The sequence below is a fragment of the Herpailurus yagouaroundi genome, unplaced genomic scaffold (assembly GCF_014898765.1).
Source record: "Herpailurus yagouaroundi ecotype Mexico unplaced genomic scaffold, PumYag 222, whole genome shotgun sequence".
NCBI classification, from domain to species: domain Eukaryota; kingdom Metazoa; phylum Chordata; class Mammalia; order Carnivora; family Felidae; genus Herpailurus; species Herpailurus yagouaroundi.
This window is the reverse complement of record NW_024412453.1, coordinates 10,401,910-10,420,029: the sequence shown is the minus strand read 5'-3', so window position 1 is coordinate 10,420,029 and position 18,120 is coordinate 10,401,910. Positions and strand designations below refer to the sequence as shown.

At 55.8% G+C, this 18,120-nt stretch overlaps 1 protein-coding gene across 1 annotated transcript in view; it reads right to left on the bottom strand.

The window, feature by feature from the left end:
* The window catches only part of LOC121019514 (uncharacterized), a 147,847-nt gene that overhangs the window by 5,943 nt on the left and 123,784 nt on the right, over positions 1-18,120 (bottom strand). Inside the window, exons 61-71 of the mRNA XM_040459030.1 lie at positions 15,738-15,906; positions 15,185-15,369; positions 14,866-14,958; positions 14,487-14,691; positions 13,286-13,425; positions 13,107-13,204; positions 9,939-10,120; positions 8,302-8,507; positions 7,490-8,143; positions 7,186-7,299; positions 6,885-7,026 (exon numbers count right to left, since the gene is read on the bottom strand). Of these exons, the coding sequence (XP_040314964.1) occupies positions 6,885-7,026; positions 7,186-7,299; positions 7,490-8,143; positions 8,302-8,507; positions 9,939-10,120; positions 13,107-13,204; positions 13,286-13,425; positions 14,487-14,691; positions 14,866-14,958; positions 15,185-15,369; positions 15,738-15,906 (2,188 nt within the window). The remainder of the gene's footprint in view (positions 1-6,884; positions 7,027-7,185; positions 7,300-7,489; positions 8,144-8,301; positions 8,508-9,938; positions 10,121-13,106; positions 13,205-13,285; positions 13,426-14,486; positions 14,692-14,865; positions 14,959-15,184; positions 15,370-15,737; positions 15,907-18,120) is intronic.

Here is an 18,120-nt window from a genome sequence, read left to right as displayed (position 1 = left end):
GTTGTTGATTTAGCATCTTTTTTCATTTAAGCATTTACAGGAAAAGAATGCACATTTTCTTTTTGGCACTGCTTTCTCTAAATCTGATGGTTTTGGTGTATTTTACTTTTCACTTGTCTCAAGAGATTTGCTAATTTGCGGCACCTGGGTGGCTCAGTCATTTAAGCATCTGACTTTGGCTCGTGTTATGATCTCGCCATTCGTGGGTTTAAGCCTCACATCAAGCTCTGCACAGGCTCTCTCTCCCTTTCTCTCTGCCTGTGTCCTGCTCTCTCTCAAAATAAACAAACTTAAAAAATAAAAATATATTTGCTAATTTGCCTTGCGGTTTCTTGGACCCATTGTTTCACGGTGTGTCGTCGTTGAATTTTGCACAATTTTTGATTTTTCCTATTTTCCACCTATTTTTAGTTGTGTTTCTCAGGAATTTGGTTTCACTGTGATTGGTAAAAGATATGTTGTGTGGTTTCAGTTTTCAAAACTGTATTAAGACTGCACGTATTTTGTGGCTTAATGGCCTATTCTGGAGAATGTTCTCTGTGTTCCATGTGTGTTCTAATGTTCTACGTGTGAGTTGAAAGTGGGTGGATGGGGGAGGGTTGAAGGACTCCTAAGAGTTGCTGTTTTCTCCCTTCACTTCTGTCCATGTTTGCTTCAGATTTTTAGAAGCTCTGATGTGCGGTGCATATATACTTGGAATTGTTAGATTCTCTTGGTGAATTATGCGTCGATATAAGGATTGATGGCCTCTCCTATCCCTTGCAACAGCTTTTTTTTTTTCCCCCTTAAATTCTACTTGTCTGATACCCGCATAGCCACCCCTGCTCTACTTTGGTCATTATTTATATAGACTATCTTTTTCTATTCTTTGGCTTTCAACCTATGGGTGTCTTTAAATCTAGAGTGTCTGGCAGATGGCATAAAGTCAATTGCTGGATTTTTCAGCTCCACAATTTGGTTCCTTATTACAATTTCTCTTTGTCGACACTCTCCTTTTGCTTAGATGTTGTTTTCGTAATTCCATTTAGTCGTCTGCTCCTCTTTTCCTCAGCTGACAGCAGGTCCAGGACTGTTGTTTTCAAGTCTGAGGCCAGTTTTTCTTGAGAGTTGGTTCCTGGAGGTTGACGGTATTCCTGTGAATGGGCCCTGCCTCCCCGTTTCTTTGGGTGTCTTGTCATCTTTTGTTGAAACTGGGCATTTGAAAAGGCGTCCACCTCTCCCAGTCTTTGCAGACTGTCCCTGGGCCGGGGAAGACCTTCACGAACCAGCCGGATAGAAAGGCTCAGGGTTCTCTCAAACATTTTTGGGGGGGGCTTTATCTTCTCTGGGCCTGTGGGTGTTTTAAGTTCCCATCCCCAATATACACAGCTGCCTTTAAAGGTCTAAATTTCCCCAGCAGCCTCCCCCCTGCTTCTTCTCAGGGGTCTAGATACATTGAATTCCTCTGCCCGCGTAATCTGGCCCCTGGCCACCCGCCGGTCTGTGGACTCTCACCTACGCAGCCGTGACTGCTCTCAGCAACCTCCAACCCCACACCCAGACTCTGCCATTACGGTCATCAGCACTCTGAGCCGGAAGAGACCGAGGCCTGTGCCTCTGGCAGCCCCCAGGCAAGTCAGAACGTTGCGAGCAAGTTCCACACTTTCTCTTGCCTCCTGAGGGATGAATTGGTTGGCTTTACTTGAAACCTTACTGTGACAGGCAAGCAAAATCACCATGCATGGGGTTCCCTACGGTTCTGAGTTGAGCTTTTTCTTGCTCAGGCACTCCTGTGGTTGCTGCTGCTTCTAGAGTTCCCACAAAGCTACTTGGGGCCATTTTATTATACGTTTGGTGTTCTCCTGGGGGACTGAAGGTCTTGACTCCCTGGCCTGCCGTCTTGCCAGTGTGCCGTCTGTTTTCCTCCGCATTCTTTTTTAATTTTGTTTTTTATTTTTAAAAATTTACATCCAAATTAGCGTATAGTGAAACAATGATTTCAGGAGTAGTTTCCTTGGTGCCCCTTACCCATTTAGCCCAGCCCCCCTCCCACAACTCCTCCAGTAACCCTCTGTTTGTTCTCCATATTTAAGAGTCTCGTGTTTTGTCCCCGTCCCTGTTTTTATTATTGTTTCCCTTCCCTTATGTTCATCTGTTTTGTCCCTTAAAGTCCTCATATGAGTGAAGTCATATGGTATTTGTCTTTCTCTAATTTCCCTTAGCATAATACCCTCCAGTTCCATCCACGTAGTTGCAAATGGCAAGATTTTACACTTTTTTTTCGTTTTGTTTTGTTTTTTGTTTTGTTTTTGGGACAGAGAGAGACAGAGCATGAACGGGGGAGGGGCAGAGAGAGAGGGAGACACAGAATCGGAAACAGGCTCCAGGCTCCGAGCCATCAGCCCAGAGCCCGACGCGGGGCTCGAACCCACGGAGCGCGAGATCGTGACCTGGCTGAAGTTGGACGCTTAACCGACTGCACCACCCAGGCGCCCCGATTTTACACTTTATGATTGCCGAATAATACTCTGTTGTACATATATACAACATTTGCTTTATCCATCCATCCATCGGTGGACATTTGGGGTCTCTCCATCCTTTGGCTATTGTGGACAGTGCTGCTATAAACATGGGGGTGCACGTGTCCCTTCAAAACAGCACCCCTGTATCCCGTGGGTAAATGCCTAGTAGTGCCATTGCTGGGTGGTAGGGTAGTTCTCTTTTTAGCGTTTGGAGGACCCTCCATACTGTTTTCCGGCGTGGCTGCACCAGCTTGTATTCTTACCAGCGGCGCAAAAGAGATCCTCTTTCTCCGCATCCTCGCCAACATCTGTTGTTGCCTGAGTTGTTGATGTGAGCCCTTCTGACAGGTGTGAGGTGGTATCTCATTGTGGTTTTGATTTGCATTTCCCTGAGGATGAGTGATGTTAAAGAATTTTTCATGTGTCAGTTGGCCATCTGGATGTCTTCCTTGGAGAAGTGTCTATTCATGTCTTTTGCTCATTTCTTCACTGGATTCTCTGTTTTTTGGGCATTGACTTTGATAAGTTCTTTATAGATATTGCATACTAACCCCTTTGTCTGATATGTCATTTGCAAATATCTTCTCCCATTCCGTCGGTTGCCTTTTAGTTTTGCTGACTGTTTCCTTAGCTGTGCAGAAGGTTTTATTTTGACGAGGTCCCAGTAGTTCATTTTTGCTTTTGTTTCCCTTGCCTCGGGAGACGTGTTGAGTAAGAAGTTGCTGCGGCCAAGGTCAAAGAGGTTTTTGCCTGCTTTCTCCTCGAGGATTTTGATGCCGTCCTGTCTTACATTGAGGTCTTTCATCCATTTCGAGTTGATTTTTGTGTCTGGTGTAAGAAAGTGGTCCAGGTTCATTCTTCTGCATGTCGCTGTCCAGTTTTCCCAGCACCACTTGCTGGAGAGACTGTCTTTATTCCACTGGATATTCTTTCCTGCTTTGTCAAAGATGAGTTGGCCATACGTTTGTGGGTCCATTTCTGGGTTCTCTTTTCTGTTCTGTTGATCTGAGTGTTCTTGGGCCATGTTTTCCTCTGCATTTTGATCAGGATGTTTCCAGGGGTGCCTAGGTAGCCCAGTTGGGTGAGCGTCTGACTTCTGATTGTGGCTCAGGTCACGATCCCAGAGTCATGAAATCGAGCCCTGCATCAGGCTCTGTGCGGAGGGTGGCATCTGCTTGGGATTCTCTCTCTGTGAAACATTAAAAAAGATGTTTCCAATGCATGATTAGTTATCTCACTAGAAGAGTCCTGAATTACCTAAATTTCTTTAGTACATTATTCTTAAAGACCATCCTTGGATTCCAGAGATTGTTTAGTTTATTAATACATTAGTAACCTCTATATTCAAGTGCGAAGTTGGGCTTTTCTTTCTCTTCCTGTATTGTCCTTGTCCTTGCCGTGTGTTCATATCTTACTACTTCATTAACATGAGTTGGGGATAGAAAGGTTTCATTTTCCTATTCTGGAAGTGTTACAGTAAATTATTTCAACTTGCCTCTAACATGATCTGGGCTTGGTGTGTACCATTTAAAAGTTTTTGTTTTGAACTAATGACAGATTTTCAGAAGAAGGCTCAAAGATAGGGCCGGGAGGTCCCGTGTATCTTACATTCGGTTTCTTCCAGTGGCCACATCTTCAGTAACGAGAGCACAATATCCAAACCCAGACATTGACAGTGGTCGAAGGCATGTATCTAGTTCGGACATCTCCTTGAAGCTGTAGGTTTGTGTTACCACCACCACCACCAAAATACACAACTGTTCGACCGCCAGAAACACCTCCCTTGGGCTACCTCTCCTTCCTCCATCGTCCCAGACCCAGACAGCAGCTGAGTTGTTCTTCATCTTTATAACTGGTCATTTTGAGAATGTTATGTAAATAAAATCATATGGCGCTTGACCTTAGGAGTTTGGGGTTTTTTTCCCCACTCAGCATAATGCTTTTGAGATTCATCCAAGTTGTTACCTGTACCATTAGGGTGTTCCTTTTTATTGCCGAATATATCCCATGGTAGGGACATACCCACATTGTTTAGCTGTGCACCAAAGGTAGGCACTATGGGCTGTTTCAAGGTTTGGGCTCTTACAGATAATAGTGGTAGGAATAATCACGTCCAGGCTTCTGTGTGAAACACAGGTTTTCATTTCTCTGGGATAAATACCCAGGAATGCAATTGCTGGATTATATTTTAAGTGTGTTCTTAGCTTTTTCTCCAGGGTGGCTGTACCATTGTATATTTCCCCACCAGCAATAGATGAGGGAATGAGTTTCTCTACATTTTTGCCAGGCTTTGGTGTTGCTGTTTCTTTCTAAACTGTTCTAATAAGTATGTAGTATTCTCACTTCCCTAATGACTAATACTGCTGAACACCTTTCTTTCCTGGGCCTGTTTGCCGCCTGTATGTCCTCTTAGGTGACATGGCTTCATGTGATTGCTCATTTTCTACTTAGATTTTTTTTTTTTTACTGTTAAATTTGAGTTTATATATTCTAGATAGAAGTCCTTTGTCAGATAAGTGGTTTGTAAACATTTTGTCTTGTATGAACGAGGTCTATTTTTTTCTTTTGTGAATCAGGCTTTTGGTGTCCTAATAAGGAAGCTTTGCCTGCTGTCTTTTAGACAACATTATAGTCTATAGATTCAGTTGATTTAATAGCTATGAGATTCTTCAGGTTAAAAAATCAATTTGTATTCAAGCTAGGTCTTGAAAGTTATCAGCAATCTGTCCAGAGTTGTTGAATGACCTTTCAGTCTCTCCTGGATCGGTGGTTTTGACTTCTCGGTCATTCCTAGTTACTGTCTTTTTTCCCCCTCTGGATCCCTTCTATTGTTCATCTCTTCCTGTTTCATTAAATTCCTCCCTTCTGCTTTTCCTGGTTTCTACAAAGGGTCAGCCAACGCTTTCTGTAAAGAATCAAACAGTAAATACTTTAGACTCTGCAGCCGGATCTGCAGCCTGTGTTGCAAATACAGAGCCACAGATGGAGTGTGAATCAATGTGTGTGGCTTGCTCTGTTCCTTTAGTGACTGTCTCCCAGTGGGAAAGATATTTTCAGATAGTTCAGTGCTAATAATGTTTCATTTTTAACCTCGTATCATAGTAGACCTGGGTATAAAATCTAACTCAGCAATTACTCTCTTCAGAGACTGGACTCTTGCTGGTGGGAGATTGGTTGTCTACCTGTTCCCTTGAAAGATGACCTCTTACCCAAGCTGAAATGTCTTAATAGAGGTTTCTGGTCAGTATTTGGGCTGCCTTGTGCTTCCTGAATCTGAGGCATCACACTCTCAAACCTCTTTGTGTTCTCATTCTGAAATTTCTGTTAGCACCTCACTTCACCCTCTGTTTTATATTTTCCAGTTCTTTAATTTTTTTTCTTCTGTCAAATGTGGTATGTTTTAAATTTCAGTAAATATTTATCAATTCTGGAAATTACTTCTGGAATCCCACTTACCATTTTCAGTTTCTTCCATGTATTCCATCTTCTCAAATGCTACCATCTGAAGGTCTTAGTGAGTGGGAAAGAATCTCTGGACCATATTCTACCCTGGGGCCTCCACCTCTCCATGAGCCAGGTTTAGCAAGAATTCTGGTAAGTCGGTTTAGCCTGCATGACTGGTTACCTCGACATCGGACAGGGTTCCTCTCATCAGTCTGGCCTGCCTCCAACAAGAATCCTGCCAGCTTGATTGAGCAAGAACTCGCCTATCCCTCACGGTTCATCTTGGTAATTTTCCATCCACAGACCCCAACCCTGCTCAGCACTCAGTCCCCAATTCTCCCTGTTGAGTTGAGCCCCATCTCTCACCCCTATGGCCAAACCCCAATGCAGTGGTTCCCGCACCACTGTGATAGTCCCCCTGAATACAGCCCACCTTAGAGCTCTTTTACAAGCATCAGGAATAATTTTCCCTTTAACAGGGATTCTACTCCCCATGCTTGGTGCAGTTGCTGACTTTCAACCCTACATAGTGGACTTTAGCCACAGGAATCAGAGCGAAGGATAATATTGGTTGACCGAGGGCTTTCCAGACAGGGGAAAGAGTGTCCGTTACAATCCCTGACGAGCAGATCTGTGGTTACAAATTTTCGGAAGCTGAGTTTATAGTTGTCTGACCTCCCAGAGCTATTATCTCTTGTGCCAGAGGTCCCCGGATTTTCAAGACCTGGGTTGGACAGGGGGAGTCTTTGGGCTTCTTTTTCTCAGTCAGTAACCCTTTGCCCATAACTCAGAGTCAAAACAGAGCTCACTGTAAGAAGATGGAGTGCCTGTCCACCCCAAGGGAGCTAAGCAAAAGGAAGGAACTGGTTTTCCCTCTGGGAGGGAAGACACAGGTCAATGGGGCAGGAGTCAGACTCATTGCTGGCTGGGGCAGCTTACCACACTGTGGAGGAGGGTCCAGGGGCACGAAGCCCCGGGCACACAGGTGGATGTAGGCGGCGGCCAGGTTGCAGGCAGGAAAGAGCTCCTGGGTGCCACAGGTGTCCTGGGTGCACAGGCTGAGAAATGGGGTGGGGTCCACCTGAAAGCCAGCCATCAGAGTCAGGGTTCTTGCCCACTGCACCCTTGGGAGGAGCACCAAGGAGGGGCAGAGGCTGGATCAGGGCAGGGGAGTTCTTTTGCCTTCTGCTCTACCCGCTGCAGGGCTTCCCCTGGGGTCCAGACCCAGCCTCACACTCACCACACTGAAGCAGTTCCCCAGGCAGGAACGGGGGTCCTGGAAGAAGGCCTGGCAGGTGGGGCTCTGTTGGGGGCACTCGTGAGTTTTCTCCACGGCCCTACAGTCGCCACCCAGCTGGTGAGACAAACCCAAGACTCAGGCCTCCCCCCCCGGACCTCTCTTCTCCCGGGCATCTAAAACAGGTGCATCAGCTTCCGGAGCGGGTGGCTACCCCCTGGGTGTGAGCAGTTGTCTGCAGAGTTTGCATGCAAGGGGCCAAGCTCTGCCCACAGCCACGGAGCCCTGGTGAGGCCCAGCCGCTCACCTGCCAGGCGAGGCCGAGCTCCTCCAGGCCGTGGGCCAGGGTGCCGTCCGGCAGCATCAGCTCGTTGGCAGCCTCGTTGTCGTTGGTGCCCAGGAGGCCGGCAGACACGCCTGTGGGAAAGGGGGACGTGGGCGCGCCTGGCCAGGGTTCCCGGGGGGGCCGGACCCTCCACCCCTGACTCCCACGCCCCACCCTGGCTCTGACCCTTCCCCAGAGGGAGAGGAGAAAGGAAACGGAGGGAGGGAAGCCCTCATGTGCCGAGCCACCGCAGCGGCTCCTCTCTTGCCTGCTCAGGTTGGGAGCCCCCCAGGAAGCAGCAGCGGGAAGGGGTCCTGGGGAACCTGGCCCCCAGCCTCTCAAGGACAGCGAGTGCACCCCTGGCCAGGGATTGGCCGCATTGGCCTCGGACACCTGCTGTGGTCGCCGCATGGCCGACCCCACGGGCCCGGAGGCCCCCAGCTGGGGCCCAGACCCACCGTGGAGCCAGAGGCCCAGAGTGACGCTGCAGAGGCCGGCCCGAACGTCACAGGTGATTGAGACGCCGTCCTCACTGGCCAGCTTGACCCTGGGCACATCCCTCCTCGTCGCGGGAGGGGGCAGATCTGGGTGCAGACAGCTCTGCCTGGGCTCAGAGGACTCGTACAGCCTGTAGGTCTGGGGGCCAGACACGGGCTGAGGGGGACAGGCAGCAGGCCCGCGGGGCACTGGGTGGGAAGGGCGTGGGGCCCAGGACACAGGTGTGTGGATGGGACGGCCGGCAGGAGACTGTCCTCCCCCTGGGCCCCTGCCCCTCCCACGCTCGCACGGCTCACCTTCAGGCGGGGGTAGAACACCAGGGAAGTGTGGTTCAGCTGCACTGACACGGACGTGAGCCCTGAACTGGCCCGGTTCAGCGTCAACGAGAACGTGTTGTGAGCAAAGTCCTTGGCCAGCAGCAGGCTCCCACAGTGGACGCCCAGGCTCCATACCTGGCCATCGAAGGTCACCACGTGCCTGGCCCCGGCCACCACAGCATGGTCTGGGAAGAAGAGGTCGCCAGGTAGGTGAGGACGGCCAGTTCGGGCCGGTGTCCTCTGGGGCAGCCCACGTGCGGAGAGAGGGGGTCTGTCCCCAGCTCTTCTCCCCAGCCCCGCACCCCGAACTGAGCCAGCTACAGCCCAGTCAGCAGTAAAAAGAAACAAAGGACTGACACGTGCACGAGCCTTGTAAAGCTGGGGCGGGGAGGTGATGGCTGAGAGAGGACAGGTGGGGTCGGTTGAGGGAACAAAAATGTTCTAAAATCAACTGTGGGGACAGATGTGTATCCCTATGAATATACTCAAAGCCCCAGAATCATATGCTTTAGTAAGTGAATTGTGTGTCCATGAAGCTCCCGTAAAACCGAATTACATTAAAAAAACGACGCACACACGACTGTGGCCAAAGGTCCATCCAACACCAGGCAGGTACCATGGGGCCTGGCTCCGCCCTCTTCAAAGGCGGCTGATGCGGGGAGGGGGGGGGGGGGGAGACAGCTTGACTCATCCAGCCCAAACCGCCCTGGGGCAGGGGCCTGAGCCGTGTGCGGCAGGAACGGTGACCCAGGCCTGGCAGCTGCTGGCTCACCCGGCCACACGGAGGGGACAAAAGCCCCATTGTCAGCTCTCTGAGCTGAAGGTCACAGACCAGCCCAAGGTCACACACAGGTGGAGCTCTGAGACCCAGCGGCTCCTCCCTCACCTGTGCCTTGCAGAGGAAGTACCCCTGCGCGCAGGCGGGCGCGCCCCCCCCCCCCCCCCCCCGCCGACCTGTGTGGTGACAAGAACCCGCACCGATATCCCAGTCCCGCCAGGCCCTGGGTGCCACGCCTGCCCCTGGACTTCAGATCCGCCCCGTCACCAAGGAATTGTGCACCCAAACGGCACCCGCTCCTGTGACCCACAGGAGGGAGCCAAGCTGTCACCGCCCTTTGGCAGAGGGAGGGAGAAACCAAGTCCCAGAGAGGCGGGGAGACCAGCCGGGGCCACGCGGGGGCACGAGCCGGACGCAAACCCTCCAGGGGCCCCGAGCCCTCGCAACCACATCCGATGCCGGCACCGCCCACGACTGCAGGCAATGCCTGACCCAGTCTGGACTCAATTAGCCGCCTTCCGATTCCAACTGGAGGTCTGCCTTCTGCGGCTCCGGCCCAGTGCAGTGGGAGGGAGCTGGCCTCGAGCCCCAAGCCACTTGGCCCACTTGCACCTTGGGTCCAGGCTCGGGCTTTCAAACTCTGGCTAGAAGCCCGGCTCTGCAGCCCAGCTCGAGGCCAGGATGACCTCGGGAAGCGCAGGAACCTCCGGGCTCAGCAGTACCAAGCTATGGCTCCTCTCACCCCGGACCCCGCCCCCGTGTCTGAGCCTGCAGGGTCTGGCCACTGCACCCCAAGGGGCACGGGGCTGAGCGGGGAGGAGGGGGGCGCGAGACTCACACTCATGGGGGCTCTGCAGCAGGCGGTGTTTGAGCCGGTAGTACGCGGCCAGCACGTTGGTCCCGTACAGCTCGCGGAAGGGCAGCACCAGCTTCTCCACCAGGTAGCCGGTCACCCGGGCCACAGCCAGGGGCTCGTCCCCTGCAGGCAACAGTGGCAGCGTCACCAGCAACGAGCAGTTCCTGGAAAGAGCAGTCCCAGCCGGACGGTTGGGCCTTTGCTTCTGGAAGCAGCTTAAGGAGGTGGAAGTGGGCAGGACAGGCTCGGGAGAGACACGATGGCCTCACCGGAAGGACGTACGTGGCCTTGGGTCAGGTGGGGGCACCTCTGTGTGAACCCCAAGGGATGGATGGGCCCACCACTGGGGCCCCGCAAGGTGCGGGGGGGGGCAGGGGCAGCAAAAGCACTGGAGAAGCAGGGGATCAGAGCCCCGGGGACCTTGGGAATTACACAGGAAAGGGCAGACCCTGAAACTCTCAGGATGGAAAAGAGGGGGTCAGGTCGACCTTGTGGGGCCCGAAGGAGCACAGAAGTCTCATCGCACTGGGGCTACACATGGACAAGGACAACTTCACACCCTCTACTGTGGGTGCAGGACTTTTCCCTCCCCCACGGGGCCCAGGGGACCTGACACAGGGAGCAGCCTCAAAGGCCTTCTACCCCCAAAGTCCTTTTTACAGCACAAGCACCCAGGGGTGACCCGTTGCCAGGACCTCCCCAGACAGCCCCTTCCCCGTGCAAACAGCCCCGACTGGGGACATCATTCCTCCCGCGACCTGACACCCTCCCTGGTTTGCAGCTTCCGTCTGCCAGCTTGCATTGCAACAGCACTGACAGGCAGGGCAGCGGGAACGTCATGCGTTCCCAGGAGGGGAAACCAAGGCACAAAGCAGTGACTGATCCAGCACTGCCCCCAAGTTAGAGGTGCATTCAAGCCCAAGCATTCCCCTGGTGCGGATGTTCTGTGTGGCCGCTGGCCTTGGGAGAAGGGCACCACTGCCACCCTAAACCCCCCCCCCCCCACAGATGGGCCCCCCCCACCGCCGGCCCGTGAGGGGAAGGGACGCACACGCCGGGCCTCTGCTGCTGCTCCAGGGCTAGGTCCCTCTCTGATGATTCCCAAACTTGGATGCACGACCCAGGCCATCAGCTGCCTGCTGGACACCTCCAGCTGGGAGTCCCCACAGGGTCTCAAGCTCTACAGTCCAGAATGGCCCCCTATCCCCACTGTAGTGGAGTACACTGAATAGAGGCCCCCAAAGACATCCAAGTGCCCGAGACCTAGGACTGCGGTAACTTATGTGGCCAAACACAGTTTGCAGGTGTGACAGGGTTAAGGATTATCCAGGGGAGCCGAGGACCACGATAGAACCACAAAAACGGAGGCAGGGGGCTCAGAAGCAGCAGCTACGAGGACAAAGGTCAGAAAGCAGGAGGGAGGGGCAGTGAACCACACAGTGCAGGGGCCTCCAGCTGCCGGAGGAGGTCAAGGACACGGGGGCTCACGGGGGGAAACGGCAGGGTCAGCATCTTCTGACTGCGGGTTAAACTGATTCCGGGCTTCAGACTTCCAGAACTGTACAAGCATAAATCCATGTTGTTCTATTTATCTTCGGGGAGAGCGTAAGCAGGGGAGGGGCACACAGAGGGGGGCAGAGGCTCTGAGCTGACAGCAGGAAGCCCGACACGGGGCTCGGACTCACAAACCGCAAGAGCGGCTGAGGCCATGAAGTCGGACGCTCAACTGACTGAGCCACCCAGGTGCCCCAAAGCTGTGTTGTCGCAAGCCACCCAATTGGTGGGTGATGCGCTACAGCAGCAACAGGAAACGAAAAAAGCCCCGATGGGCTTTCCACCGCTCATGCCCCATTGCTCCATAAACGGACTCTCCATCTTGCCAAACCAAGGCCAAAACCCTCAGCACTGTTCCACCCCGGATGCAATCTCGTCCTCCAATCTACAGACCTGACCTTAACCCACATCCAGACTCTGACACGTCCCAGCCCTCCACGGCTACCACTGCTCAGCGGAGCCACCGTCCTGTCTCTCCTGGGCAGCCACCAAGAAACAACCACTTCTTTTCTCTTTTTTAAGTAGGCCTCACGAACAGCACGGAGCCTCACGCGGGACTTGAACTCACAACCCTGAGATCAAGAGTCGGACGCTCAACCGACTGAGTCCCCCCAGGCACCCCTAAGTGACGACTCTTTACTGGGCTCCCCACCCGTATCCACACCACTCCCCTGCCCCCATATCTTTAGTCTCAACACCAGGACCACAGGGATCTTTCGAAAGGGGATACAGATCATATCTTTCCTCAGCTCAAAATCTTCTGTGCGTTCCATCTCAGAGGAGATGCCCAAGTCCTCACAAAGGCCCCAGGCTGCCTGGGTCCCTGTCACCTCTCGGGCTCTTACACCCTCTACTCCAGCCTGGCTTCCTCCATATTCCTCCAACAGGCAGGGCACATTCCCACCCCCGGGCGTTTGCACTGACTGTGCCCTCTGCCTGGAACTCTTCCCATGATGTCCATGGCTCACTACCCCAGCTCCTTCCAGCCCTTGTCCAAATGCTACCTTCTCCTTGAAGCAGACCATGGCTGCACCACTTCAAATGCACCCCCAACCCACTTGTCAAGCCTTTTTATTTCCTGCCCGCCTCTAGCATTTACCACCTAACACACCAAATCAGAGGCTGGGAAACCACGGGCCAGGGGTCAGATCCAGTCTGTGTTCCATTTCTGAACAGCCTGCAAGCTAACAAGGGCTCTTAGGTTTTAAAGGATTCTTGAAACACAAAACAAAGACTAAGCAAGAGACCATCTGGCCCACGAAGCCTGAACACTTCACTCCAGGGCCCTTTATAGGAAAGGTTTGCCGACCCCTGGTGTAGATAACCTAGTTATGTGTTCAGTCTAGCCCCCCGGGGTAGACTGTGGAGGGATCGGGGTCGTTCACTAGAACGCAGCACCTAGAACAGCTCCTGCTCAGAGAAAGCGTTCCTGAAACATCTATGGAATGAAGAAGCAGCCCATCTCCTCATCTGTAAAACCAGGACCGCAAACGTGTCCCTGGGAGGGTTGTCCTGAGGGAAAAACGAGACCCGGGGTGTTTCAGCCCAGTGTCCAGCCCGGGGCAGGAAGGCAGGGACGGACAGACGCCCAGGTACCTGGCCGAGAAGCTGTACACATCCAGCAAAGGCTTGCAGAGCCTCCTCAGAGCCTGTGACAAAGTGGCTTCGGCCCAAGACAGCATCTGGCGTGTGGCCTGCAGGGAGGCGGGCGGCGAGAGCCATCAGGGTTCCTGCCACCTAGCAGGGCCGCCTCCCACCCCCTCGCCCCACCTCACCAGCTCCAAGGTGGCCGCGATGGGCCTGGGCCCCAGGGCCCGCAACCACCGCATGGCGGACTCGGCCCGCTCCTGCCACACCTCGTCCAGGGGCCGCAGCGTGACCTCCAGGTAAGCCTCCTTCAGCGTGGCCAGGGGCCCTGCAACAGACAGCCAGCGCCCACCGTGAGGCCCCTGGAGTCCCGATGGCAGGCAAGATGCCATTGCCCACAGCCCAGACCCAGGTCTGCGGGAAATAGGGCCTGTTCCAGCAAACTAGGTGATGGCACCAGGGACCCCGGACAAGAGCCGGCTTAGTGGGCCTGAGACTTCCCCTCTGAGAGTCCCACTCACAAGGTCAGCCCCTGGCAGGCACCTGGGATCCCAGATTTTAGGGAGGTGCCATCACCCCCAGAACCGGGAAGAGGGCCTCGTGCTGTGCCCCAGCTGTGCACACAAGTGGCTCGTGCTGAATATCCCTTTGCTTCTCCCAGCCCCAAAGCAGGGTAAGTGCCAGAGAAGGCTACCCACGTGACCAGCCCCCAAGGAAAACCCTGGGTACGAGGTCTCCAACGAGCTCTCCCGATGGACAATGTTAGACACATGTTAGCACAGCTCGAAGCTGGCGGAATTGAGGGCAGCCCGGGTGACCTCCCGGGGAGAAGATTCTGGAAGCTTGTGCCTCGTTGCCCCTCCCCCCCCCCCCAACTGGGCCTTGGCCCCTGCACCTCTTCCTCCATCTTGCTCTGCATGCTTTCGCCATAACAACACGCTGAGAACTGAGGCCTAGCAAGCCACCGAACCTGGGGGTAGCCATGGGGATTCTGACGCAGACGTAAGCGGGGTGGGAGAGAAGGCCGGCTGTGAGCCCTGATGCTCCCCGAGGAGGGGCCAGAGGTTCCCCGCATCAACCCGGAGGGTGATCGGGGCAGCAGCTGCTTAGTAACCAGGATGGAACCCTCAACCACACACCCCGCGGGCACTTATCACAGAACCAGGAACCGGCTCTGGAATCATACAGCCGTGGGCCTGCTAGAAACAAAGCTGCATATTCCAAAGAAATCAGCGGGGACGGGAGACACGGGGGCAGCGGTCCCCGAAAGAAATCAGGCAGCGGGCATAAGGGCTATTAGCGTGGAGACCTACAGCACGGAGGCCGCAGGTCCCAGAGACCGAGCAGGCCGGGAGGGCTCCGGGGTCAGGCCCCCCCTCCTGCACTCACGTTCCACCTCCTTCCGCAGCTGCTCCAGCCCCGCCTGCAGCCTCTCCAGGTAGAGCGGCAAGTGGTGGGTCAGCGCCTGCCGGGCCCGGCTCTGGCCCCACAGGGCGGCCACGGCTCGGCCACCTTCCCGCACGGCTCCCAGCCCCACACGTGACAACTGCAGGAGGGGGCCCGCCACACCGTCCAGGGAGCCCGCCGGCTTCACCTGTGTGGGGAAATTGGGGCAGGATCAGGGCAAGGGTCTGGGGCACGCAGCACTCCAGGAGATTCTCAGTCTGGTGAGCGGAGGGAAGGGGATGGGCGCGAGGGGGAGGGGGGGGCTGTCTCTGCACGGAGCCTCCTGTTCTCCGTGTCCCCGACACCCCAGCAGTCTACCCACCAGGCGCCGGAACGTTTCCACATAGGCTTCCAAGCCTCGCATCCTCTTCTCCAGCTGGGCTTGCACTTGGGACCCAATAGCTGCCACACTAGACTGCGGGCACAGAGGGACGGGCTGGGGGCTCGAGGGGGCTCCGCAGGACAGGGGCGCGTAGGAGGTTCTCAGGGCCTGTGACGGGGCCCCAGGATGCATCCACACGCTACGGGGCCTCCTCTGACTTCCTCGGCACTGTTGGACCCTTTCAGGGTCCAGCGGCTCTGTGTCCTCGGTCCCAGAGACAACAGCATCCCTCACGCCCCCCGCCGCCCGGCCGTCTCACCTCCACGCGGCCCAGCAGGGTCCCCGGGCAGCCGTGCGCCTCCAGGCGGACACTCTGGTTGGCAGCCTGCAGGGTCAGGCGTCCCAGCGGCTGGACGGGCCGCCCACTGTCCTGGAGCAGCACCTCGGCCTCAGCCATCCGCCCGTGGGCACACGCCCGCAGCACCACGCTCTCCTGTCGGCTCCCTGGAGCCGGGAAGGGGCCTGCTGTTGCTCCCCAGGACTCAGCCGGTGGCCGCCCTGCTGTCTACTCCACCTCCCCACAGCCTTCTGGAGCTTTCCGTCACCCACAGGCCCTAGAGTTCCCAGTCCTCCCGAGGCCTGGTCTCTTTCTCATCCCCCAGCCCATACCCACCTGGGTCCTGCCCATCTGGACCCTTCTCCCAGCCCCTCCTGATGTCATACAGGTGGCCGCAGGAAGCTCGTCATCACCTCTGGGGAGGGGGGGGTGCCACAAAGTCCTAACAGGGTTTTCCTTGACTCCTGAGCTCTCACCACCCCAATCTCAGTGCTCTCGGGGGCCCACCTGACAGACACTCTGAGCCTCTACTCACCTTCCTCGTGGGCCACAGAGGCCTGGAGGCAGCCCCGGGCCCGGGACACCGACAGTCTCGCTTTCGCGTTGCCATCGTCCACGGTTCCCTCCAGCTGGACCACACACCGAGAAGCCGGGGCGGAAACCCGGCCCCAGAGGCCGAGCCGCTGAGCCTCGGGGCTGAGGATCTGGGGGCGGGAAGGCACAGAGCAGCGGGCAGCCCGGCCCCGGCCCCTGGCTCTTGCCGGCCCCGGGCCCAGGGAGGGCGAAGACAGTGGCCACCCCTGCCCCACACCTCCAGGGACATTGGGACCCCCACGTACACCCCCCCCCCCCCCCCCGCCACGAGGTTCCCAATCCCTACCGAGTGCAGAAAGTACCTATTCAACCCACATCTGGGACCTAACAGGCCAGGGACACCCGCCACCCCCGAGGCTTACAAATTCCCGGTGCCAGGTCTCACCCCAGAGACGCTGCCCTAACTGACCCGGGTGGCCCTGGGCTTGGCATTTTGGACATTCCTGGGTGTTTCCACCTGCAGGCCATGTTTTCCAAAATTGCCTGAGAACCACGCAAGTGTCTCCACAAGATCAAGGAGACGTTGTGGGGAGCCCGTGGCACAAGATGAAGTCACTGACCGTGTATCCCGACCCTTGGAGACACCAAGTCTTGAGGGAGGGGAATTCGGGACAGGTGAGTTTTGAATGGGTGGGGCGTGGGGGGTGGCAACGTCAGGCAAGGCCTCTGAGGCCCTCAGACCAGGAGGACAGCCGCAGGGGGGAGGCCGGTTGGGAGGAGGGGAGGCACCTCTGGCCTGGACGTGGCTGCCCTGTGTTCTAGTCGAGACCCTGCCTCCGGCAAGCCACACATCCCTGAGGATGGTGCCTCGGTGTCAGAATCTGTAAAATGACGTAGGACGGGGGCTCTCTCAACTTAGGGGGAACAGCAGTTACTCTGTGTATGTGGGTTCAGGAGGTGTGTTACTGGCTGAGTCGTGTTCCTCAAAAAGACGGGTGCAAGGTCTCACCCCGTGGATGTGCGATCATTTGGCAATCGGGTCTCCACAGATGTGCTAAAGTAAGACGAGGTTGTACTGCATTAAGTCGGGCCCTGAACCCAACGACTGAGGTCCTGAGAAGACAACCGTGTGAAGAGACAGAGCTTGGAGTGACCCAGCCGTGAGGCAGGAATGCCAAGGATTGCCAGAAGCCGCCAGAAGCCTCTGGAAGCTGGAAGAGGCCAGGAGGGGTAGTTCCCTGGAGCTTCTGAGGGGGGCAAGGCCTCGTGGATGCCTTCATTTTAGACTTCTAGCTTTGAGAACCATGAGAGAAACCATTTCTGTTGTGTTCGGTCACCGAGCTGGGGGTAAGCTGTCGGGCAGGCCGAGGAATCAGGGGCTCACTAACGGGCAGGTTCCAGAGAATCTGTCCCCGAGGATTCCAAGCGGGTGGGGCAGGGCCCAGAATCCTGACGAGGTTTCAGAGTGCACGAGGGGGCTGGGGGTGGGGGCGGGAAATCTGTAGACTGTACTTGGGGCCTCTGTGCCAGATGGCCTCCTGCCGAGCTCCACCCTGCCACTGTCCCTGTCGCTGTCACTGGCTGGTGAGGGCCCCTCCGATGCTGCCGGGGTGAGTACCCGACCTCCTCAATCTGTCCCCCCTCTGCACAGGGGCCTCTGTGTTGGCATGAGAACCACACAAGGCTGGAAAAGGCCTCTATCTACCCCATGGACCCCCCAAATGGGGCAAGTGGCTCACTCCCCGACCTCCAGCTGTGAGAGGCAGGCCTTGGAGCACCGGGATTACAGACATGGGAGCAGCCAGGGGCCTGGCTGGGGAGCAGGGAAACAAGGAGTCAGCTCGGACAACCTCAGAAAGCAAAGCTCTCCTGAACCAGCCGTGCGGCTGGTTCACACAGAGGCCGACCGAGCTCCAGAAGCAGAAATGCCTTCCTCGTCCGGCTCCGGATGCCGGAAGGAAACACCCATCTCACGAGCACCTACTGGGCGCACGCACTGTGCACCCCACTCGGCAGAGGGGGTGGGATTTGCTCCCAGTGGGCAGAGGAGGCAGCGAGGTCAGAAGAAGGAAGGTCACGGAGTTGAGTTCGCTCGGCCAGGGAGACGCAGAGGCGGGCAGCTGGCAGCAGGGACTGAGCACCTACTGTGTGCCTGTGCTAAGTGGGCAGAGGGAGGGGGTGCCCGCAACCCGACCAACTACCCTGTGACGTGTGTCTGCTCCCCGCTTACAGGCGAGGAGACAGGGCTCAGAGAGGTCCCCTCCCGAGACCGCTCAGCCTGTGGGGGCACAGCGGGCGTCAGCCACACCTCTGTTCCTTCCTCCCTTCCCGTGTCGCTGGCCGAAGGAGGGCAAGGACGCTGGGCCGATGTAACAATCGCTAGT